The 24,846-nt window shown below is 41.1% G+C and overlaps 1 protein-coding gene across 10 annotated transcripts in view; it reads right to left on the bottom strand.

Moving 5' to 3' along the window:
* Positions 1 to 14,527: 14,527 nt before the first annotated feature.
* CYSLTR2 (cysteinyl leukotriene receptor 2) overlaps positions 14,528 to 24,846 on the bottom strand; it is a 43,411-nt gene continuing 33,092 nt past the window's right edge. For 7 of the 10 annotated variants that reach the window (XM_047723401.1, XM_047723399.1, XM_047723404.1 and 4 more), the window contains 2 exons: positions 23,012 to 23,083; positions 14,528 to 18,083 (listed from right to left, as the gene is read on the bottom strand). In XM_047723401.1, coding sequence (XP_047579357.1) covers positions 17,045 to 18,083; positions 23,012 to 23,083 — 1,111 coding nt within the window. In that variant the 3' untranslated portion in view covers positions 14,528 to 17,044. The remainder of the gene's footprint in view (positions 18,084 to 23,011; positions 23,084 to 24,846) is intronic. The other 3 variants (XM_047723402.1, XM_047723405.1, XM_047723406.1) reach the window with 1 other exon arrangement.

Here is a 24,846-nt window from a genome sequence, read left to right on the forward strand (position 1 = left end):
AATCACAGGTTCTAGAAGGTGCATGGCAGAATCTTGCTGGAGCTGTAAAGAAACTTCGCCTTGGGCGCCTGGGTGGCTCAGTGGGTTAAAGCCTCTGCCTTCAGCTCAGGTCATGATCCTAAGAGTCCTGGGATCGAGTCCCACATCGGGCTCTCTGCTCTTCCGGAGGCCTGCTTCCTCCTCTCTCTCTGCCTACCTCTCTGCTTACTTGTGATCTCTGTCTGTCAAATAAGTAAATAAAATCTTAAAAAAAAAAAAAAAGAAATTTCGCCTTAAATTCTACATCTAGTCGTGTGTATATATGTAAATAGACATGTAAATTTTCTAGGTGAGTGTAAAAATACGTTCTATGATGATATCAGTCTAATTATACATCACGTAAATCCAGCAAGAGGCTTGTTCTTTTGTTTTGAAGCCCTTTGGAGCACTGCCCTCAGGCCTGTCTGGGAGTAAGTCCTGCTGTCTATGCTGATTGACAAAAATAAACCATGACACTGTAAGCTGGGTCACCAGACACCCAGATGGAGCCCCGAGGTCACAGTTAGCCCCAAAGGCAGCATGCCCCTGAACAGGAGACCTCGAATGGCCACGATTGGTAAGAAGGCATTCACAGACATGAGCTCCCTCTGAGATAAATGGAAGACAAATATGAAAAAGCCATTTGCAAATTTCCCCAGACAAATCAGGTCAGGAATAGGCCCCGCAGAGCAGAAAGCACCTTTGAGGTTGTTGGCAGCTGCTGGTGGCAACCGTCTCTGATGGGCGGTCTGGCAGCCCAGCTCCACCTGGAGGGGACCTCGAAGAGCCTGTTCCCTTCGCAGGATGCCTTCGCCCTTCCACCCTCTTCCATCAGCTAACACGGCGTTCTTACTGGTCATCTGTTTGCCACACATTCTCGATCCATGTTTTACTAGAGGATTCTCTTCGCACCAGAGTTTGCCAGTATGGCCTGGCATACAGAACAGTTTCACCTGAGAGAAGTCAATATAGTGTTTTAGAATGCAAATAAATGCAAGAGGGGAAAACCCAGATTGTTTTACCAAGCCACTGGCCAAGTAGATATAGTTAGCAGCTATCAGGTCCTTGAAAAATGAAAATTAATTAAATTCAATTGGACGAATGACAGTAATCACTTCAAATAGGATAATGCTATAAATAACCCCTCACATAAGGAAAGGAATCATTTCAGTGCTACAGATGCCTTATTTCGAGGAAGGCTGAAATGAATTTTTGATGCAAATGGCGTTCATGAAAGTAAAGTGCTGCGCTGAAGGCCCCTTGGGTGAGACTCCCGCTTCTGGACACCGGGCTTGTTCTCACATCCCAGCCAGCTGGGGTGTTTGGGTCCCCAGACGTTTATACTTTTCTGAGTAGTCAGTTCCTGTTGCGGCAGTAACAAATTACCATAAACCTATTACCCATACCGATTTTTGCTCTCTTTTGCTTCTGAGATCAGAAGTCCTGATACGAGCCTCACTGGGCTAAAATCAGTGCAAAGCTGTGCTCCTTTTGGAGACTTTGGGGGAAAATTGTTTCCTGGTGTCTTCCAGCTTCTAGAAGCCATCTACATTTCTGGCTCGTGACCCCCCTCCTCTGTTTTCAAAGCCAGCAACTTAACAGCTTCAAATCTCTCACTCTGACCCCTGCTTCCAGTTTAGTCCACGCACATCGAGGGTACACATATCTGCTCAAACCCACAGGAAGCACAACAGTAGGAGCAAACCTGAGGATAGAGCACGGGCCGTGCGTGATTATGACGTGCCCGTGTAGCTTCATCAATGGTCACAAACGTACCAGCCTGGGGCAGGGTGTTTGTAGTGGGGGAAGCCATGCATATCTGAGTTAAAGGAATAAATAGGAAATCTCTGTACTTTCTGCTCAATTTTGCTGTGAACCTAAAGCTGCTTTAAATAAATAAAAATAAGTGAATTAATTCTTGTAAGGGAAGAATGATCTGAGCAATGTTCCTGTAAGGGCTTATTTGCATTTAACTGTTAGCTCCTTGGGAGAGGAGACCTGACAATTCGACTTTCTATCCCGGGAGCAGCACTAATGCCTGCCCGGGGTGGGAGCTAAACCCATGAATGAGGACCAGAGGGTGAGCCGGTGGTCCTGAAGCTTCGCTCCCCTCTGGGCACCCCCTCAGTGACAGTGAATCCTTTCGCAGTGTGACCCCCAAGCAGTGCTGGAGCTGCGAGCGGCCAGCAGAGGGCACTGTGCAGATGTGGTCGTCCAGGTCGTTGCCGGCCTACCCCTACCCCACAACAGCCTACTCCACCCCCCCCACCCCCCACCCCCGCCCACACAGACCTAGCAATGCCCAGAGCAGGTGCTCAGAGTGAAGCCAGGGATGGAGAAATGTCATTTTGAACTCAACTGGTTTCTTTCTCTTGAGACAAAGTAACGCAGAGAGTATTTTTCGGAAAGCAGTGGAAAGTGAGGTTTGCCTCTTGCAAATCACTAATTGTGGTTTTCTTGCTCTGACTTAAAATGTCCTTTCGCTACAGCAGATGTCAGGAGGCAGGGCGGAAAAGTGAGCATGGGCAATCCCAGATCTGTCTCTTATTAGAGGCATAGGCTTTGTTTCTTCTGAGGCTCCTTTTTGTTTTCTGTATGCTGGAAATCAAAGGCTTTCTCTTAGGGGTCTGTTCTGAAGACTAAAGATAGTGTACAGAAAAGGTAAGTTCACGATCTTATGCCCTTTGCATTCATTTTGGTCTTACACTCTTTATACCCTTTACACTCTTACAAGTTATTGAAGACTCAAAAAGCTTTGTTTATGCAGATTCTATCAATCAATACTTACCACATTAAAAACTAAAATTTACTTTTCAATTAAATTTCTCATTAAAAATTCATTTCATTAGGAAATAAGCCCATCACACACTTTAAAAACACGTTTTTAAAAAATAAAATTTAAAAACCATGTTTTTTTTGAAAAAAGCTATATTTCAAAATTTAAAAAAGCCTAGAAGAGTGACATTGTTTCCCATTTTTGCAAATCTCTTTAATATCTGGCATTTACTTACGTGTCCTCATTCAGACTGTTGTGGCATCACACCTCATGTAGCTTCTAGCTCTTCTGTACAATCATGAAAGAACGAGACTAAAAAATGAAAATAATATCTTAATGTTCTATGAAAATCCTTTTGATCTCAAACTCAGTAAGTGGTAGTGATTACATTGTTATCTGAGTGAGTTCATTCCAAATTTCTGGGCAACCACACCAGCCTGTAACATGGGATGCTCTAGGAGGTGACTTGGTCCTTGGAGAAAGGATCTGACAAGAGGCTACGAGGCTTATCACTCAGCAAGCAAAGAACCCAATGAGAGGTGGACTAATCCATGAGATGAGTCGGATGTTGGCCCGTTAGACAAGCCTGAGCTCACTGGCCTTCTAATGCATGCCAAGGTGATAATCTGTCTTGAACATACAAAATCAAGAAGTCCCTCTGAGAGCACCTGGTTAACCAAACCCTTTATTTCAAATTTACATAAAGTCTGTCTTGCAGTGACTTCCAAACTGTTTTGTTTCCTTCCTGCTTTTGATGATGAGATGCATTAACTGTGTTTCCATCTCCTCCCCAGCAGGCATCCAAGCCTGATGAGCTCCTGTTAACGAACTGCTGCCTCCTGCAGAGACCTATGAGACTTCCCTGGGCCTTAATTTCCCCACATCTGTCCAGGTTGGCGCAGGGCTTCCCCCATTGTCTTGCGGGGGGGGGGGGGGGGGTTGGGCACACTACCAGCCAGCAGGGCCAGAGCTGCGACAGTGTCCATGGGTCTCTGTCAGATTCCTTCTTCCTCCCCTTCCACTCTCCTCCTCCTCAGCCGCTCCCTCCTGGCCATCCATTTATAGAGCCCCCTCTTCTTGAACCTTTAGAGGCTCAGCCCTCTTTGTGGCCTTCATTTCTCCAGAGTTTCCTCTGTCTGCCCTACCCGAATCCTCCATACTGACCCACTGCTCTCTCCCCATCCAGTTGCACCTCTCCATCTAGACCCTGCTTCCCTCCTCTCTCCTTCATGCATTGCAAATTGCAGCTTCCCATGCCAGGGCCATGCTGGATTCTCAGCATATGATTCAGAAACAATCTACAAAGTTAGTGGCATTTGGACTCACTTTTCTGATGGGAAAAATAAGGCAGAGAAGCAGTAAGCAGCTTGCCCAGATTCCTATAGGCAGTTACTGCTAGGACCAGGGAGTCTCTTTGTGGCTGCCCAGCTTTCCATTACATCACTGATGTCTCTTCTAAGAAGCTTCTTCATTTGATGCTGTCCATGTTCACTCTTTCCCATGCACCACCTTTGCTAGGTCTCAGCACACACACCCACTATGAGGTGCCTTCTGGATACATCTTCAAGGAGACTACAAATTCACCAGGTACCGGTGATGCACCAGGGACCGCTCTTGTCCCCAGGGAGAGGGAAGTGAGCAAGCGCGGTCTCATGGAGCTGTCACTCTCTCCTATCTGCACTGACAGTAGGTCTCAGTCAGGCTCCTTTGCTTCTGCCTTTAGCCCAGAAACACCTTTATCTTAGGCACAAAGTTTAGCAAACCACTCCCAGGCTTTCTTCTTGCAAAGGTCACTCTGCATGCAGTGCACTATTTAGTTTCCAGCCTTTAAGATGTTGGCTATCCCTCAACAACTTTGCTTTTCCTCACTCCTACCCTCTCTACCATTTTGGGGCACCTGTCCTTTCTGGAACCTCCCCTGTGCTCATGGAAGCCTGGCTTCCCACTGTCTGCAGCAAAGCTGAAGCTGCCACAGAGGGGACGGCTCTAGGAGCTGCAGGGTGATGGCATGCTAGAGTCCACTGAGATGCCCTCGCCCGTGAGGCCAAGGACAGGCCAGAGGCCCCCCGAGGACTAGTCCTGAGTAAGGACGAGCCAAGTTAGGGAAGCCGAAACGAAGACTAGGTGCCTCATTCATTCCCAGTCATTCATTCAAAATCTGTTTCGAGTGGCTTCTTTGCTTCCGGGGCTCTTCTTGGCATGGGCCGCAGCCCTGAATGAAACTAATGAACTTGCCCTAGTGGAGTCGGCAATATATCGGGAAAGACAAGCCACACACAAATAAATATGTATGATAACATCACATGGTGATAAGTATTGGAAAGAGGAATCAAGCAGTGTCAGGGGATGGGCCTGATGGAAGGGAGGAGTGGGTGCCATTTTAAGATTTTATTTATTTGTCAGAGAGAGAGGAGAGCGAGCGAGCACAGGCAGACAGAATGGCAGGCAGAGGCAGAGGGAGAAGCAGGCTCCCCGCCAAGCAAGGAGCCCGATGTGGGACTCGATCCCAGGACGCTGGGATCATGACCTGAGCCGAAGGCAGCCGCCTAACCAACTGAGCCACCCAGGCGTCCCGAGTGGGTGCCATTTTAGATAGTATAGTCAGAGAAGAGCTTTCTGGGAGGGGCAGCATTTAAGTAAAGTAATAAATGAAGTAAGAGAATGGTCCAAGCCAATACCTGAGGGACAGATTTCCAGACAGAGGAAACAGCTTTGCAAAGGCCCTAAGGTGGTCATGTGCTTGTGGGTTTTGAGTAGAAGCAGGAAGCCAGCATTGGTGGAGGGAGTAAGAGAAGAAGAGTGTAAGTGGTGAGGTGGAGAAAGCCAGAGCTTCAGTCATGAGAGAGCTCACAGGCCATGGTAAGCTGTTGGGATTCGAACCCAGGACTCTGATTCCAGATATAGAGCTCTTTACGTTGTACCACACTGCTTCTTGAAGAGTTTTCCTAAGAGATAGTCCAGGTTGAAGGTCAGCAAAAGTGATCGTTTGGACTGTCTTGATGTTTGCTTTCCTTCAGTTCATTGGCAAGCCAACCAACAATCAGAGGGAAGGTCATGTACAAGATCAAGAATACAAAGGACAAACGTCCTGACATCTCCCTTATTCTTCCCGTAGAGTTTTCCCAGGTTCTGAGTTCACATAGCCCACGAGGAGAGAAGAATCTGCCATAAGGACAGCCCAGAACCAGTGGGCCAAGGAGGAGTAGTTCACCTAGGATGTATTGCTGCATTCTTCTGCAGAATGAACTGTGTCACCCTCCAAATTTATGCTGAGGCCCTAATCCCCAGTGGGACTATATTTGGAGATGGGGCATTTCAGGAGGGGATTAAGGTCATAAGGGTAGGGCCCTAATCTGATAGGACTGGTATCCTCACAAGAAGAAGAAGAGGCACCAGAGAGAGTTCTCTCTCTGTCTCTGATTCACTGTCTTTCTGTTTGTGTGTACAGAAGAAAGGCCATTGCAGGACACAGAGAGGTGGTAGTTCTCTGCAAGTCTGAAAGAGAGGCCTCCTCAGTAACCAACCCCAAGGGCACCTTGATCTTGGATTTCTAGCCTCCAAAACTGAGAAAAAAGAAATGTCTACATTTGAAGCTACACAGTCTGTAGTATTTTGTTACGGGAGTCTGAGCAGATTAACCGTACACTCCGATGAGTTCTGTTTTCCTTCGCATCACTGGACCTCAAGCAAGCCAGGCCATGGCCTACCTCACCATCAGATTGAAGAGGGGCATTCCCTCTGACTCCCGGAAAAGGCAGTTTTGCTTGCAGAAGGGCTGAGGAGGGGATAATTCGGAATCCAAGATGCCCTAACTTGTTTGTGGTTTTGTATCTTCATCTGTAAAATGGAGATGATCTTACCAATGCTGTGGGGGAAATCGTAGGTACAAAATTCAACTGAATAAATAGTTGCTGACATTATTCATGCAAAGTGTTGTATTGGCAAGAATATAAGGATACACGTGTGCGATCTGTTACAGGAAATTTTTCTCAGTAATAATGTATGTGTAGAAAATAGTTGTGAAAGCGTCTTGGGAGTGTCAGATTTTTAGATGAGGAGGGTTTTTTTCCTATAAAGTTAATAATCTTGTTATTTGTTGAATGTAAATGCACTGATTTTTGTAATCATTATTGCCTTCTAAGTATTGTCTCTTAAAGTGGTAAAAATTTACAAGACTCTAATACATTTGTAAATTTAATTAAACATTTAAAAGTATTGAAATAGGTTTGCAATGTTTAAGTATTTCGAAAAAAATACCTTAGTATATATATTACTTATTATACTTATATATTTATTATACCTTATTATATATTATTATATTTATATATTTTGATTTATTAGTTATGTACATAGTCTAGGACTATTTGGGAGGCTGTTGATTATTTGATGTTCAAGGCAATGCTAATAAGCTTAATAAATGTATATGTAAGATTACAACACTATGCACTGCCCCAAGGTAACAAAACAATGGGAAGAAGTGGGGGGGGCTGTAAACAGTGTGGAGTAGGGGGTGTGCAGAGAGACTCCGAAGCAGCTGCCAGACATTTGAGAGATAATGACAGAGAGAAGGATGGGGGGAGCCTTGCTGTAGCCAAAGAAAATAAATCCTCTTGGGCACTTTCTTGAAGGGATGTAATAAAGATTCTAATTGCTTAATTACTCCTGCCGGTGTTTATGTGAGTGTGCCTTCCCTGCTGTAGCCGGACCACACAAGCCCCTGACTTCACACAGGTTACAGGAATGAATGTGCACGGGAAATGCATGGAATTATTCAAATGAAGCAGTTTTCTCTGGAGTATTATCCAAATAGCCCAAAGGCTTCCCTTCTAGGAAGTACAAACCGACTAAACTTAAGATGTCTGCAAAGTGACTTGTCCAAGTCCAAGTTGTCCAAAGTAACTTGCAGATGGAGGATGGTGGTGTTTAGGGGAGAGCATCTCAGGGAGGCCTACCCTATACGAGTACTTTGCTAGGTGCTTTTACATACGTTGTCCTATGTCATCTTCACAGCCCCACGAGACAGAGCTCAATATTTTCAGGCTTACCGACTAGCAAATGAAAACTTCGAAGGAGTGCCTTCCGTGCCTGAGGACTCCAGACCGAGAGTTCAGACACAGGCCTTCCAGACTGCGAGCCCCCAGCCTTCCTGTTGCTCCAAACTGCTTCCCGAAACCATAGCCTTGAGTCTTGTTTGTGACCCACAGCCTAGTCCCCACCATGCTGTGAGGGCTGCGTTTCTTGCAGCCTTGTGGTGGCAAAATGGAACAAACCACCACAAAGGTTAGGTAAGACCCCTAACCTTCAGTTTAAGCTTGTGAATGTCAACCCTCCCTAAAGAACAGGCAGTCAGGACTGAGTTCAACCAGGTTTGGGGTAATTTTTGATTTCTAGCACACATCTCTGATCATCTAACCTTTATCTTTCGAAATTCTGGCTTTGTTCCCATATTTCCGGAAGTAACAAAGTATATTTATGTAAGAAGCTGTTTATAGGTGTCTACATTTGAGAGGTGAGGGAGACCCAGAGTTGCTTTGAGTCACGATGAATTTGGCTTCCATGACCTCACTTCTTATGCAGAGGACAAAAGTTCTTTTTTTTCTTACAGGATCTGGGGAAACCGCCTAGAGCTGGTCCAGGAGGCTCGCTTCTCCCTCATCACAAGGGCCAGCGCTGTCTTCTGGACTCCTTTCTGTCCAGAGCTGCATTACGCCCAGCATAATCACTGCATTCTTTTAAGTAGGAACATGAGTATGTGTTTTCAGAACCCTCAAAATAACAAAATTCAACTATGAAGAACAAATTAGAGACCGACTCATAATTAATGAAAAGTAAATAATTAATAAAAGATCAGCTTACACAAAGCATCTAGTAGCTCATGACAACTTGCATTTCTGCAGGGTTTTGTAGATTCTGAGAGGACTGACATGCGTTTTCATATTTTATTTTGTCCTCACCACTACTTTGCAAGATGGGACAAGTATGTCACTTCCATGTTACAGATGAGAAAACTAAGGCAAAGACATCAAAGTCCTTTGCCCAAGGTCACGTGGATGGAAAGTATCAGAACTGAGGCTGGGTCTCAGCTCATTTGACTCGGTGTTAAAATGCTTTATCCTTTATAAGCATGTTTCTTTTTCAGATTTATTTTCCTTTGAAGTAGAACTCACAGACTCAGGAGCTACTTTGGCATATATTCAAATCTGAAACGGAGAACCATTTCTAAAAAAATGATTCAACTTTTTCCAAAGAAGGCTATTGGAGGTCGGCAACATTCTGAAAAGAGTATCTGAATTTATACACCATGAGGAGCACTAGTGAAGCTTCTAAAAAACACAGATAATCTAGCCTGACTACAAATATATTCAATAAGAATTTCCAGGTGTGGGTTAGTGTGTTTGTCTGTTTGTTTTAAAAGCTGAAGAGTTGGTTCAGCCCAAACTAAAAAGTACTAGTTTAAATGTGGCCAACATTAGGCAATCTTAGAACTGGTGAGGAGAGTCACTGATTTGCAAAGTGAGTGGCTCCTGTGCTCAAAGGCTTCCACCATTTCGTGGGAATGTCTGGGTGACTCAGAGGGTTAAGTGTCTGTGAACTCAGACACTTGGGTCATGATTCCGGGGTTCTGGGATCGAGTCCTATGTTAGGCTCCTTGCTGGGGGAGAGGGGTGCGGTAGTCTGCTTCTCCCTCTCCCTCTGTGCCTCCCCTGCTCACACACTCTTTCTCAAATAAATAAATAAAATCTTAAAAAAAAAAAAAAAGATGTGCCATTTCCTTGCAGGCAAACTTAATAAAATTAATCTGTACATAGCTCCTCCAACAGAGAAGACAGAATGAATCACATACAATTGAACATAATGAAGAATGAATTCCAACCGGCTGTGGGGCATTGTTCTATATTTACACTGAAGATCTAGTCTACATGTTCCTTAAAGAGCAACGTTCCTTGTACGCAGATGACTCTAGTCATCATACAGTCTTCCTCAGAAGTGTTCCATGACTCCCCAGTGTCTCTCAAATCATGCCCACAATCACCCATGATCCTACCCAACCTGCTTTTACAGACTTGAAGCACAACCATTGCCCTCCCCAACCCACTCCACCAGGAGGCTATCTGCCCACCAGTTCACATCAGATTGCTTACAATTTCCAAAAAGCACTAGATTTTGTTGGGTTGGGTCTTTACCCACGTCCCTCAACTAAAATGCCCTTCCCTTTTACTCTTCCTCAGTATCTGCCCATTAAACTCTGCCTTTTCTTTAAGGGTTAAGATAAACAACTCATTTTCCAAAAAAAAAACATCATTTAAACTAGAATTCTTTCTTGTGTTCTGTTGGTGGTTCGTCTGTCTGTTCCTAGCTTATAAACACCCATCAGTTTTGGACTTATGCTCGGTGTTACATGGTATAAAAAAGATCAAGTAGTGAATTTAATTTAATGTGGTCCCAGGATTGGAATGCATCCAGGAACTTAGCAGAAATAAACATAAAACTTCTCTGTGGAGGAAAGCCACATAAGCCTCAAAAGATTCCCACTCATCAGGTTCCAAAGAACAGGGGCCTGGAGTCAAAAATCACAAAACACACCAAATCACCATGGATGAGAAGCAGCAAAAATGATATGCATCAAAGTAATATTTCAGAATACAAGAGATAAAGAAAAGATCTCAACACCAACCAGCAAGAAAGTCAACTCACTTATGAAGCAGTATCACACTATAGTTTAGTGTGGTATAGAAGCAAATAAGGTCTAAGTGGCAAGTGTGGTGGTTAAGGGCATGAGCTCTGGAATGCACTGACTGGGTTTCAATGCCACTTCTATCCTTTGCAAGTACATCTTTACCTCTCTATGACTTAGTTTTTCCATCTATAAAATATGATTAATACCATTTTCAATTTCTTGTACTATACGAAAAATGCACACATATTTCCTAGAAGAGTATCTGGGATTAATAAATGGTAGCTATCACTATTAAAGGAACTGGACAGCTGACTTCTCATTGGCAATGACGAAAAGCGGAAGACAGTCACCCTAGCTATCAATCTAGAACTCTTGATTTACCCATATATTTATCTATATCTTTGTTCACTACTCCTTCTTGCATTTCAGAATGCCCATCTGTTACCATTTTTCTTTTGCCAAAAGTACAATCTTTAAATTTCCTTTTGTGAGAGTTTATTGGTTAACTCCCTAAGTGTAAATAATATATGAAAATCACAGTGAAACATGAACACCACATTGAAAGTCACTTGAAACTCCCCAGGTTTCAACAGGTTAAAAGTCTAACCATCTCAAATGCTTCCAAAGAGACAGATATGTGGAAGTTCTCGTACACTGCTATCAGGGGTTTGAATTGGTAAAGCCGGTTTGGAAAAGAGTTGAGTATTACATAGAATTGTTGATCATGAACACATTCCTAAATATATAATCTATTCAAGTTTTTACATGTGCACAGTGAAAGACATGTATGGGAATATTCGTAGAGCCATTGTTTCCAAAAGAAAAAAACTAACAATAATCTGTCTCCATTAACAGAAGTATGGATAATTAAATGTTATGCTTGTACCAGCAGTAGTATCATGATTGAACCTCAAGAAGATAAAGCTGAATGGAAAAAACTGTTACCATAGAAACTATTTCTAGAAAGAGCAAAAACATTCAAACTAAATTCAGTTGCCCCTTGAACAATGTGAGTATTGGGGGTGCTGACCTCTCGTATAACTGAAAATCCAAAATAAGTTCTGGCTCCCCCAAAACTTAACTAATAGCCTACTCTTGACCAGAAGTCTTACTGATGAAATATAAATGGTATGTAATACATATTTTGTATATTATAGGGATTACATACTGAATTCTTACAATAAAATAAGCAAGAGAAAAGAAAATCTTATTAAGAAAATCATAAGGAAGGGAAAAATACATTTACAGTACAGTACAAATACATTTACAGTACAAGGGGAAAATACATTTATAAATACAGCAGCGCTGTATTTATAGAAAAAACTCCACAAAAAAGTGGACACACATGGTTAAAACCTATGTCGTTTAGGGGTTGCTCGGAGATGCATTTATATGGTAAAGGAATTTTTAACACAAAATTCAGAATAACGGTTACCTCCAGGATCAGGGGTACATAAATAAGTGTGGTGGGACTAATAAGATTCTATTTCTGGGGTGCCTGGGTGACTCTTGATCTTGGGGTTGTGAGTTTGAGCCCCACGTTGGGTATAGAGATTACTTAGAAATAAAATCTAGGGGCGCCTGGGTGGCTCAGTGAGTTAAAGCCTCTGCCTTGGGCTCAGGTCATGATCCCAGAGTCCTGGGATCAAGCCCCACATCGGGCTCTCTGCTCAGCAGGGAGCTTGCTTCCTTCTCTCTCTCTCTCTCTGCCTGCCTCTCTGCCTACTTGTAATCTCTGTCTGTCAAATAAATAAATAAAATCTTTAAAAAAAAGAAATAAAACCTAAAAAAAAGAAGATTCTAATTCTTAGAGTAGGGAGTAAGAACAGAAGTAACAGTTTTATTCTTCCTTAATTCAAACATTTTTGTTTGTTTGAAAGATCTTGTGAATAAAGAAAGCATCATGCTTCATTTTAAGAAAATTAATTTACAGCAGACTTGAAGCATCTATCCCACAAGGCTAATAGGAAATTCCATCTTGGCTTGTTATACGGGTTCCCCAACTTGAGAGTTATACACGTGTTTGTTTTTCCCTGACTTGAGGATTATGCAAAGGTCCTGATGTTCTACATGAGCCAACACAGGCTGTAGTAGCTTCCTTCCATGTCCCACAGGCCCTGCTATGTCTGTCCCACGCTTGGCATGCAAGGATCTTTGGGGACAAGGAAGCAGGGGAAGGACCATGAGTCCCTGCGCTTAGAATTTTCATGCAGCTGAAACTTCTGAGACCTTTCCAACTCCCCATGTAAATTAATCTCCATTCCTATCTATGTATCTTTGAACTCTCTGTGGATTTTCACATCAGTGCTATACTCTTTGCTTATTAGAGCTTTCAAATGCACACTAACTTTTTAACAAGTTCTCTATTGTTAAGACTCTCCTCGTGGCTTTTATTAGCCATGAGTAGCTGCCCCTATCTACTTGGGGACAAAAATATCTTAGAGGAAGGATCTCCTATCACCATATTCTCTGGATTACCCCCTCCCACCTACCTCCATTCTCCCCAACAGAGTCTCTATTTTCAAGCCCTTTTCCAGGAAGAAAAATGAAAGCTCTGTAGAAAGCCATCTCTCTTGTCCATCTCCCCTCGTAGACCTGTTTTTGGTCAGTTTGACAACATTTTTGCTGCAGAATAAATTGTAAGTCATCTTAATTAAATCCAACGCAGAGAACTGGTCATTCAAAATAGTTACAAAACTTAATGGCATTTGCTTCTTAGGTCCCCACTGAAAAAACAGAGTTGCAGTATCATAATTCGTCTAAAGCTGACACAACAAACATCCGTTCTCCCAGTTGAACAATTTGTGTACTTGCTTGACGGGCTATCTAATCTTTCAAACAAAAAGAACTGTATCTAAAACTTTGGGACACTCTTGGCTTTCACTTTGGTAAATAAAGAATTCCATTTTGTTTTCTTCCTCAAGGACAACATTCTTTACCAGATGAGATGCTTCACCCTGACTGGAGAAAGGGAAAGTCTTGGAAAAAGGAAAAACAAGTCATTAAGCATGTATTCTCTCACACACCCACATACACACATGTCCAGGCACCATAGGTTTAAAGACACAATGACTCACAACCCCTCCATTACTGTTGATTAAAAGGATGTCGGTCGCTCTCAGGTATTCCAACTTTACCTGGGCTGTCTTACCCGTGGAGAGCTGTTGAGATTTCTAATCACCTTTTGAAAATCCTTATGAGTTTACAATATAAACTCCTATTTTAGCTTTTGTCTTTCTTCTAACAGATCATTCCTTCACACTCCTGAGCTGCTGGGGCCACTACATAGGTACCAGCCATGTTGGGCTTGGATGCCTGGCTGGCTGGCAGCTCTTCTCCACCTCACTTGTGGTGCAGGTGACTCACTATGTGGCCTCTGCAGTCCCATTTCACCCTTCTCCCAGCTGAGATTTCTGTGGGTTTAACCCTCCTGCAGGTGTAGACGTTGACCATCCTTGCTGCATCTGAGAAATCCTTCCGTGGTCTAATTTAGGAGCTGGGGTGTAATCTGAGTGTTCTGATCAAAAGGAAGCCCAATGACTTTGGTTAAATGTCTGGAACAGGAGATACCCTGTTTCTTCTCCTGGATATAAGAAAGGAAGCATGTAGCCTCAGTCTGCTTGCAATCAGCTTGTTCCCATGAGGGGATTCAGCCATCAGACAGGGCTGATGCCTGGAGAAGAAGGCTCACAGAAGCCCCTGCTCTATAGTGCCTGAAGTCCAACTTCTCTCTGGATGTTAAGTTATGTGAGATAGTGATTGTTTAAGCCACTCAGAGTTGGGTTTTCTGCTGCTTGTCTCTAAAAAATATCCGGATATACTAAATAATCTCTGATCCTAGGAAGTGATTCCAGCCATCCCAAGAGGGGTCTCCCCTCCCATGGCAGGGCTGGGTGGGTCTCCTTCAGAGGCCCAAGTCCAAGTCTAGTCATTTCCTGCTTTCCTTTCTCCTGTCAGTGTTCAGTGCCCATTTCTGGCGACCTTTATTTTCTGTCTCATTTCTTTGAAAACGAACAAACAAAACCCACAGAATCCATTTGACTTTTAAAGTTTAATTTAAACTTAATTTTTATTTCAACAATACATATTTACAAGTTAGATGGCTGAAAAGTTCTTAACAGGAAAATAGAAATCTCCACCCTATTGTTCTACCCCAAACTCCCTAGAGGCCATCCCTGTCTCTCCTTTTCATTGCTTCTTCTGGACTATAGCTCCTGTTGCTAAATAACATTTTTCTACAGCTTTTGTCATTCCCTAGCTTTAGTTATTATGCATTTTCTGTGACAGAAGATGGAGATCTAGATCTTACACCTCTCCCCCCGCATACATACCCTCTCATTTCTTAAAAAAGTTGTATCACAGTATTTTGTTATTTACATTATTCTCTGTGTAAACATTATTTACAGCTGAGCCACATAGTGTATTATGATTATATTTCTGTTCTTAAACAACTGTTTCTTTCTGCTAGCATTCAAGGATCACAGTGTCTTTTCCCTTGTTTATTTTTCTATGTATTTTCATTAGTTCATCCCAAGTTCTTCAAGAAAAATATAAATCCCTCCAATGAGTGCAAATCAATTAGTTTCTTTTTTCTTTTCTGCTATCACCAACATCTTATTTTCTTCACCTTTCTCCTATGTTGGATTCTTTGTTTCCTAGATCCCATGTTTTCCCCTATCTTGGCTTAATCACTTATTTTGGAGGAACACATCCTCCAGCGGGTTTCTAATAAAAAGTGCAAGGGTGATAAAGAGTGTTGAGACCTTCCATACTAAAAATGTCTCTATCTACCCTCTCATTTATTTGTAGGTGTTTTTCATGTTTGGGCCTTTGTGCCCCATGTCCCCACCCCCTGGCCTTGCTGGCCCCCAAGTGCAGTGGTCATTGACTATTCATAATTAAGAGTGAGGCTCTAACAGGCTGACTAGGTGCTCTCTGAATGTGAGGGATTATTTGCAGTGTGGGCTTCCCTGTCGGGTAGGTAATAAGGGAGATTCTGGCTTTTGTGTTAGGAAATCCTCAACAGTCTGTATTTGTTAGTATTTTTCTTGGGTTGGACAGTTTCCCCACAGTGGGATCCTACAGGCACCTGTTTTGATGGGATATGAGTCTGTCAGCATTCTGATAGCCCCCCTGGGGCTCCTGTTTACTATGAAGACATTTCCTTTCTCCCTAGCTTGAGCCCACCACCTCCCTCCCACACTCTACTCTACCTGAGGTCAGTAACTCCAAAGAGAGTATCTTGTGAAAATGAGAAGGGGTAGGTGCCTGATGGGGAAAGAGAACTTTTATTCAGACCTTCAACCAATCTTCCTGGAGTTTTGTAGGGAAATCAGCAGAGTAAACACCCAGCTATCTCTTCTCCACAGATATTTTTTAAACACTTACAAGCTGTGTGAACTTGAACAAGCTTCTTAATTTCTCTGAGCTTCAGTTTTTTCATTCGTGAAGTAGAAACACAAGGCTTTGGTGTGAGGGTTAAATGGGGTTGCTGAATGCGAAATGTCTGGCACCTGCCCAGCATGGAGAGGGCATTCAATTGTTCATGGTACAATGGTCTGGGAGGTAGCAGTTGGTAGTCTCCCTAGGTTTGTTTCAGTGGACAAAAGAACCCCTTTCCAATATCCAGTTCTTTTCTATACTCCCTCAAAAGGAAAGCCACCGTATTCATGTTTTGCCAAAATATTAGTAGAATTTCAGGGGTACAACAACCTTTGCAACTTATCCTCTACCCCACACTCTCTCTCAGTGCCCACACAAACGCTTAGAGCAACCTCCTCTGTTCTGGCTCCCATCCCATTGGATTAATGTGCAAGACTGAGAACTGAAGTGAAGTCAGTCCAAACCCAAATCCCAAGAGTAAAACTGACTCCCTCTTCTCTGTATTTTCACCCATAATCCCTCTAATCCTAGGCAATGGCCTAGTTCTTCCTCCTACTCTTCCTATCCTTTCTAGCCTCCTGGCAAGAGAGAGGCAAAGAGAACTTTCTTGCCTTCAGTGTGCTAGAGCCTCTATCTCAGTACAAAATGAAATATCTCCTTCTCCCTACCTTTCACCAGCCCTTTCTTGCCCCAGTCCTCCTCTCCCTTTCTCTCTCACTGTTCTTATTTGGGACCTGTTGAAGAGCAACCTTCTTCACAAAGTCTTTTCAGTGAATTCCTAGGATGCTTTTCTTATCTGCTCTGGAACCTCCTTTAGCTTTGTTAACTGGCTATCTTAAAGAACTGAAGATGTAAGAGGGGCTGGAGAAGCTGGAGAAGTTGAGATTGTCTTAACCTTAATCTAGAATGCCTGATGGGACCAAGATCTGGTACAGAATCTGACGAAAAGAAGCACACAATATGCTAAGCACTTCTTTCCCAATCTGACATTTTAGGTTGCAAGACTAGTAGAGATTTTGCCTGCTACATTTCTCATCTAGACTCCACCACTGAAAACACACCTAATAAAATGTGTGAAGTAAGACTTGATTGACCTTTGTTGGAAATGGTGTAAATATATGGTCATTTGAGACTATGTGTGAATGAAGGTGAGCACAAGGATACAAGAACAGGCCTTACCTACAAAACCCTTAAACTTGTGTTTCCTTTTTCAACCAGATGCAGACAGGGATGCTGCACTTTGTCTTATGTAGGTGATCTTTTCTGAGTGTAGCCCTTAGCCTGTCCTTAAAATTTTCCCCAGCAAAGTAATAGAGCAAAGGATTGAGGCAGGTGTTGGCTGCTGCCAAGGCCAGTGTGATGACCACAGCTTTATGCAGCTTGTCTCTGCATACACCCACTTCCCACTCAAGCAGGTGGAGGGTTCTCAGTACATGATAGGGCAGGAAACACAGGAGGAAGATGATCAAGGCAATGATGATGGTGGTAAGAGCCTTCTTGTGAGAAACCCGCACACCCAGTTCTGGGATCTTCACCTTTAACAGAGCTCGAATGATCAGCAGGTAACAAATGTTGAGCATGCAGAATGGCAGCACGAAGCCCATCACCAAGGCAATGTAGTTCATGGTCTGCAGTTTAAAAATTTTACGCATATTCAGCTCTAAGCATAATGTGACACTGCCATTCCGCTCAGAGCCATGGTTCAGAAGCACTACTGAGGAAGCCATGATAAGGAACCATATGATCCCACACAGAGTCCAGGCACTCCTGGTGCTGGTGACATGGAGGCGCCGGAAGGGGTGAACGGTTGCCAGGAAACGCACGATGCTCAGCACAGTCAGGAAATAAATGCTGCTGTACATGTTGACATACATAGAGTAAGACATAATCCTGCAGGCCAGGTCCCCAAATATCCAATTGGAGCCTCTGAGGTAATAGTCAGCTCTGAAGGGTAGTGTACTTGTGAATAAGAAATCTGAAATGGCCAGGTTTAGCATGAAAACATTCACAGACGTGGACTTCTTATAAGACTGCAGGAAAACGTATATGGAAAAGCCATTTCCCAAGGTTCCCCAGATAAATATTATCAGGTACACGGTAGGGTAAAAATCCTTTTTGAAGTTTTCAATTGTACAGTTCTCATTGCTGTTGTTACTGGTGAAGGTGCCATTGGATTCCATTTCTGGTATGGAGGTGGATGGAGGCAAGGACATAAGTTTTCTCTTCATCCTATAAAAAAACACACACACAAAAAGTTACTTCTTGCTCACTACTTACAGCTTTTCAGATTTTAATGGAACAGAGAAATACTAGCTTTTCTTTGCTACTTGAGTCAAAAAATATCTGAAAATTCTTTACTGTATGCTCCATTATATGTCACGGTAAATTTCTAGAATGCAAAACAAACATTAATTTATTTGGTTAAAGCCAAAGCTTCAAATTTGGGAGACCTTTGGCCCAGTGCCTATGCTAATACTGCAGCTAAATCTACCAGAGAGCAGATGGCTCATCAGAATGTATGGAAGACAAAGGGAAATGGCACAAATTTTCAAGTGCTAAAAGAAAACTCTACCAACCCCAGAGTTCTATATGCTGCAAAAATACCCTTCAAGGAGAAGTCAAGACATTCTGAGATGATGGAAAACTAAGAGAATTTGTTGCCAGCAGACCTACCCTAAATGAATGGCTAAAAGAAGTGCTCTAGAAAGAAAGGAAACAATAAAAGAAAGAACCTAAGAACATAAAAAAAAGGTAAGACATGAAAAGCAAAAATATATAAGTACAAGAGATTTTCTTCTCTTTTTGAGTCTAAGTTATGTTTAATGATTGAAACAAAAACTCTAACATTGATGGGATTTGATATGATGTAGGGGAATTTTTAAAGATAATTTATTGTAATTCAGAGAGGGTAAAGGGACACGAAAGAGGTAAGTTTTCCACACTTTGCTTGAGTTGGTAAAATGATGATGTCAATAGACTGTGGTTAGTGACATATATATAATGTAACATCTAGAGCATCCATTATCAGAAGAGACTCCAAATTGCTAAGGAAGTGTCGAAAACAAAAATAAAACTGGCGGCATCACGTTACCTGATTTCAAGCTTTACTACAACGCTGTGATCACCAAGACAGCATGGTACTGGCATAAAAACAGACACATAGACCAGTGGAACAGAGTAGAGAGCCCAGATATGGACCCTCAACTCTATGGTCAAATAATCTTCGACAAAACAGGAAAAAATATACAGTGGAAAAAGACAGTCTCTTCAATAAATGGTGCTGGGAAAACTGGACGGCTATATGTAGAAGAATGAAACTCGACCATTCTCTTACACCATACACAAAGATAAACTCAAAATGGATAAAAAACCTCAACGTGAGACAGGAATCCATCAGAATCCTAGAGGAGAATATAGGCAATAACCTCTTCGATATCAGCCACAGCAACTTTTTTTCAAGATACGTCTCCAAAGGCAAAGGAAACAAAAGCAAAAATGAACTTTTGGGACTTCATCAAAATCAAAAGCTTCTGCACAGCAAAGGAAACAGTCAACAAAACAAAGAGGCAACCCATGGAATGGGAGAAGATATTTGCAAATGACAGTACAGACAAAAGGTTGATATCCAGGATCTATAAAGAACTCCTCAAACTCAACACACACAAAACAGACAATCATATAAAAAAAATGGGCAGAAGATATGAACAGACACTTCTCCAATGAAGACATACAAATGGATGGGGCGCCTGGGTGGCTCAGTGGGTTAAGCCGCTGCCTTCGGCTCAGGTCATGATCTCGGAGTCCTGGGATCGAGTCCCGCATCGGGCTCTCTGCTCAGCAGGGAGCCTGCTTCCTCCTCTCTCTCTGCCTGCCTCTCTGCCTGCTTGTGTTCTCTCTCTCTCTGTCAAATAAATAAAATCTTTATAAAAAAAAAAGACATACAAATGGCTATCAGACACATGAAAAAATGTTCATCATCACTAGCCATCAGGGAGATTCAAATTAAAACCATATTGAGATACCACCTTACACCACTTAGAATGGCCAAAATTAGCAAGACAGGAAACAACATGTGTTGGAGGGGATGTGGAGAAAGGGGAACCCTCTTACACTGTTGGTGGGAATGCAAGTTGGTGCAGCCACTTTGGAGAACAGTGTGGAGATTCCTCAAGAAATTAAAAATAGAGCTTCCCTATGACCCTGCAATTGCACTACTGGGTATTTACCCCAAAGATACAGATGTAGTGAAAAGAAGGGCCATCTGTACCCCAATGTTTATAGCACCAATGGCCACGGTCGCCAAACTGTGGAAAGATCCAAGATGCTCTTCAACAGACGAATGGATAAGGAAGATGTGGTCCGTATACACTATGGAGTATTATGCCTCCATCAGAAAGGATGAATACCCAACTTTTGTAGCAACATGGACGGGACTGGAAGAGATTATGCTGAGTGAAATAAATCAAGCAGAGAGAGTCAATTATCATATGGTTTCACTTATTTGTGGAGCATAACAAATAGCATGGAGGACAAGGGGAGATGGAGAGGAGAAGGGAGCTGAGGGAAATTGGAGGGGAAGATGAACCATGAGAGACTATGGACTCTGAAAAACAACCGGAGGGTTTTGAAGGGGCAGGCGTTGGGAGGTTGGGGGAACCAGGTGGTGGGTATTGGAGAGGGCACTATTGCATGGAGCACTGGGTGTGGTGCAAAAAACAATGAATATTGTTACGCTGAAAAGAAATTTAAAAATAATAATAATAATAAAAGCTATACAAAGAGATATGCTCAAATACACAAGAGCTAAATCAAAACGGAATTCTGAAAAGTGTTCAAATAATCACCAGGAAGATAGGAAAAAGAAAATAAATAATGCAAATAGAAAAATACAATAAAATGGCAGACTTATCTCTAACAAAAAAATAATTACATTAAACATAAATAGTCTAAAGATGCCAATTAAAATACAGATTTTATATATATATATATAAATTATATGCTTATATAAGAAATTCACTTCAAATTATAGTATTGGCAGGTTGAAAGTAAAAGGATGAAAAACACGTGTCATGCAAACATTAATCAAAGGAAATAAGGGTTGGCTCTTAATATCAGATAATGTAAACTTCAGAACAGAGAAAATTCTGGGAGAGGGACATTTATATTATAATAAAAGAGTTTATCTGCCAAAAAGACATACCAGTTCAAAATGTGTATGCACCAAACAACAGACTTGTAAACTATGTGAAGGAAAACTGATAGAATTGAAAGGAGAAATACACAAGTCCACTGTTATAGTTGGTAATTTCAAAACCCTGTCTCAATAACAGATAGAGCAAATAGGCAAAAACTCAGCAAGAATATGGAACACCTCAAATACAACATCAACCAACAGGAACCAACTGTCATTTATAAAATACTCTATTCAGCAACAGCAGAAAACATATTTTTTCAAGTGCCCACAGAACATATACCCAAATAAACCACATCCTTGGCCATAAAACAAACCTCAACAGATTTAAAAGAATTGAAATCATACAGAGTGTGCTCTATAACTACTATGGAATCAAACTAGAAATCAATAGCAGAAATATAGAAAATCCCCAAATTTTTGGAAACTAACAACACACTTCTAAATACTCCATGGGGGGCGCCTGGGTGGCTCAGTGGGTTAAAGGCTCTGCCTTCGGCTCAGGTCATGGTCCCAGGGTCCTGGGATCGAGCCCCACATTGGGCTCTCTGCTCCGCAGGGAGCCTGCTTCCTCCTCCCTCTCTCTCTCTGCCTGCCTCTCTGCCTACTTGTGATCTCTGTCTGTCAAATAAATAAATAAAATCTTTTTTAAAAATTAAATAAATAAATAAATAAATACTCCATGGGTCAAAGAGGAAGTCTCAAGGGAAACCAATAATCTACTGAACTAAATAAAAATGAAAATGCACCATATCAAAATTTGTGGAGTATAGCCAAAGCAAAGCTAACAGAAAACTGTATAACACTAAATGCATTCAGGACCACAGAAAAAGTTTTAAATCAGTCATCTAGGCTACCATCTCAAGAAGGTAAAAAGAAACCAAACCCCTTTAAAAGTGGAATAAACTCAGGGAACCTTGGTGGCTCGGTTGTTTAGGTGTCCAACTCTTAATCTCAGCTCAGGTCTTAATCTCAGGGTCATGAATTCAAGCCCTGCATGGGGCTCCAAGCTGAGCATGGAGCCTACTTAAAAAAAAAAAAAAAAAGTGAAATAAGCCCAAAGCAAGCAAAATGAGGGAAATAATAAAGGTAAAAGCAGAAATCAAGGAAATTAAAAACAGAAAAAAATAGAGAAAAATCAATGAAAGAAACAACTTGTTCTTGGAAAAGATAATTACAATCAACAAACTTATAGCAAGATAGACAAAGGTAAAAATAGAGCAGACATAAATTGCCATTATCAAGAATGAAACAGGGGACATAATTATAGACACTACAAACATCAGAAGTATAAGGGAATACTATGAATACCTCTACATGCATAAATTTGATAACTTAGGTGAAATGGACTAATTCCTTAAAAAAAAAAACAACCTACTTCAACTCACCAAATATAAAATGATAATTAGAACTACTGAGAAAATTACAATTTACACTCTCAAAAGGAATCTCCAAGTCCAGGTGGTATCATTGGAGAATTCTACCAAATTCTACCTTACTTAAATAAGAATTAACACCAATTCCATAAAATCTCTTCCAGAAAATGGGAGAGGAGGATACACTTCTCAATTTATTTTATGAAGCTACTATTACCTTGATATCAAAACCAGACACAGTATAAAACAAAAGACTACAAATCAATATTTCTTATGAATACCGACACAATATCTCTTACCAAAATATTAGCAAAAAAGTTTAGCCATATTACAAAAAGAATTATGCACCACAACCAAGCAGGATTTATTTCATGCATTCAACTCTCGTTCAATATAATTCATGTAAAAATTGTATTTTTTAGTGTTAATGTCATATTCATCTAAAGTGTTCTTCTTTTTTTTAAAATTATGTTAGCCACCATACAGTACATCATTAGTTTTTGATGAAGTGTTCCATGATTCATTGCCTTTTTTTTCTTCTTTCAATTCCTCTCTCTCTTTTTTTCCTCTCTTAGGAAATGAATGATTACCTGATCACGAGCCCCTCACTCTTTTTGTGCACATTTCTAGGAACATACGGTCTAGATAAACAGGCGAAATGTCTGAAATAAAAGAAGACAATTTTATTAAGATATATTTCATTTTGCGGACACTAAACGTGTATTTACATTAATAGCTTTTATTATTGCAGTTGTAAGGAAAAAAAGAAAAGGCATTACATCCAAGTTAAAAGAAGATACCAATTTTGGCATGTTTCAGAGTCTTTAAAAAATTAATTTAGTATATGACAACTAGTGTCAGCACAATATTTTGATTTGAACAAGGCCAGGGTTGATTTTTCCATTGGCTAAACTGAATTTCCTCCATGGGATTTATGAATTAAGCAAGATTCCACCATTTTCATTAAGTTGTTTAAAATTTAAAATTAAACATATAAATTTGTATTTAACTAAAAGGGGTAGTGACCACGAATCGTTTTTAAAAACTTATTTTATGACATTCTTTGGGACAAATCATAAGAATTTAATGTTTTAACTAGCAGCCACTATGTAACCATATTGTTTAAGAGCTCCAGGAGCTCCAGCAAGGCTTCTAGAGGCCTTAAGTCAACTTTGCCACTTAGTTTTATGATCTCCACTAAACTTAATAATCTCCCTGTTGGGGGCACCTGGTTGGCTCAGTAGGCTGGGAATGGAACTCTTGATCTCTGGGTCCTGAGTTCAAGCCCCACATTGGGTATAGGGATTACTTAAAATAAACAAATAGTTTCCCTGTTGTACAGAACTTCCTATTGATAGAAATGACTTGGGACTCTTCAGCCAATCACATAACCTCCTACACAATTTTGTTGGTTTCCCTTAAAATATCACCATCCATTGCTGTAACATTAAACCAAGCTACCCTCCTTTCCTCATCTATATATGTATGTGTATATATATATATACACACATACAGCACACACACACATATATATACTCATATATATGTATATATATGTATATAAAAGCCCATGATTGGTTATCTTAGTAACCGAGATGTCCATACCTTGCATGGACCTTCTAGATTCTCCCTTGCATATCCCTGATTTAATTTTGTTGGTTGGTTGGCTCATACTTAGAAAGAAAAATAAAATTGTCAAACAGGCTATGCTATTGGTGATGTGACTTTATCCTTGAAATATAAGCTTTACCTTGAACTAAAATATTCAGATGGTTAAGTTATTTGCCTTTACCCACACTTGCTGACAAATGGATAAAAGAACAAATATTTATACTGATACATAGAATATGATTTTGGATTCATTCATGAATTCAAAATACCTTAGAAATAGAGATTTCTATTAAAGATTATTAAAGCATAACTGACATATAACATTATGTTAATTTCAAGTGTACAACATGACTTTGGGAAAGGATCACCAAAATGAGTCTAGTTACCATCCACCACCACACATAATTAACAGATTTTTTTTCTCTTGTGATAAGAACTTCCAAGATCTACTTTCTTAGCAACTTTCAAATATGCAGGAAATGTTATTGACTATAGGTACCACACTGTATATCTCCCTGACTTATTTTAATAATCAGAAGTTTGTACCTCTGGATGTCCTTCATCCATGTCTCCTACTCCCACCCCCCTCCTCTGGCAGCCCCCAATCCGGTCTCTCTCTATGAGTTTTATTTTGTTTGTTCATTTGTTTCTCAGATTCCATATATAAGTGAAATCACATGGTATTTGTTTTTTCTCTGTCTGAATTATTTTACTTAGCATAATGCCCCATAGGTTCTTAATTGTTTTCTTAATTACTGCTTTAAAATTCAGCCATCTTTAAGAGTCGGCAATAAAGTTTTAGAAAATGCAAAAA

This window comes from Lutra lutra, chromosome 3, assembly GCF_902655055.1.
Source record: "Lutra lutra chromosome 3, mLutLut1.2, whole genome shotgun sequence".
NCBI lineage: Eukaryota > Metazoa > Chordata > Mammalia > Carnivora > Mustelidae > Lutra > Lutra lutra.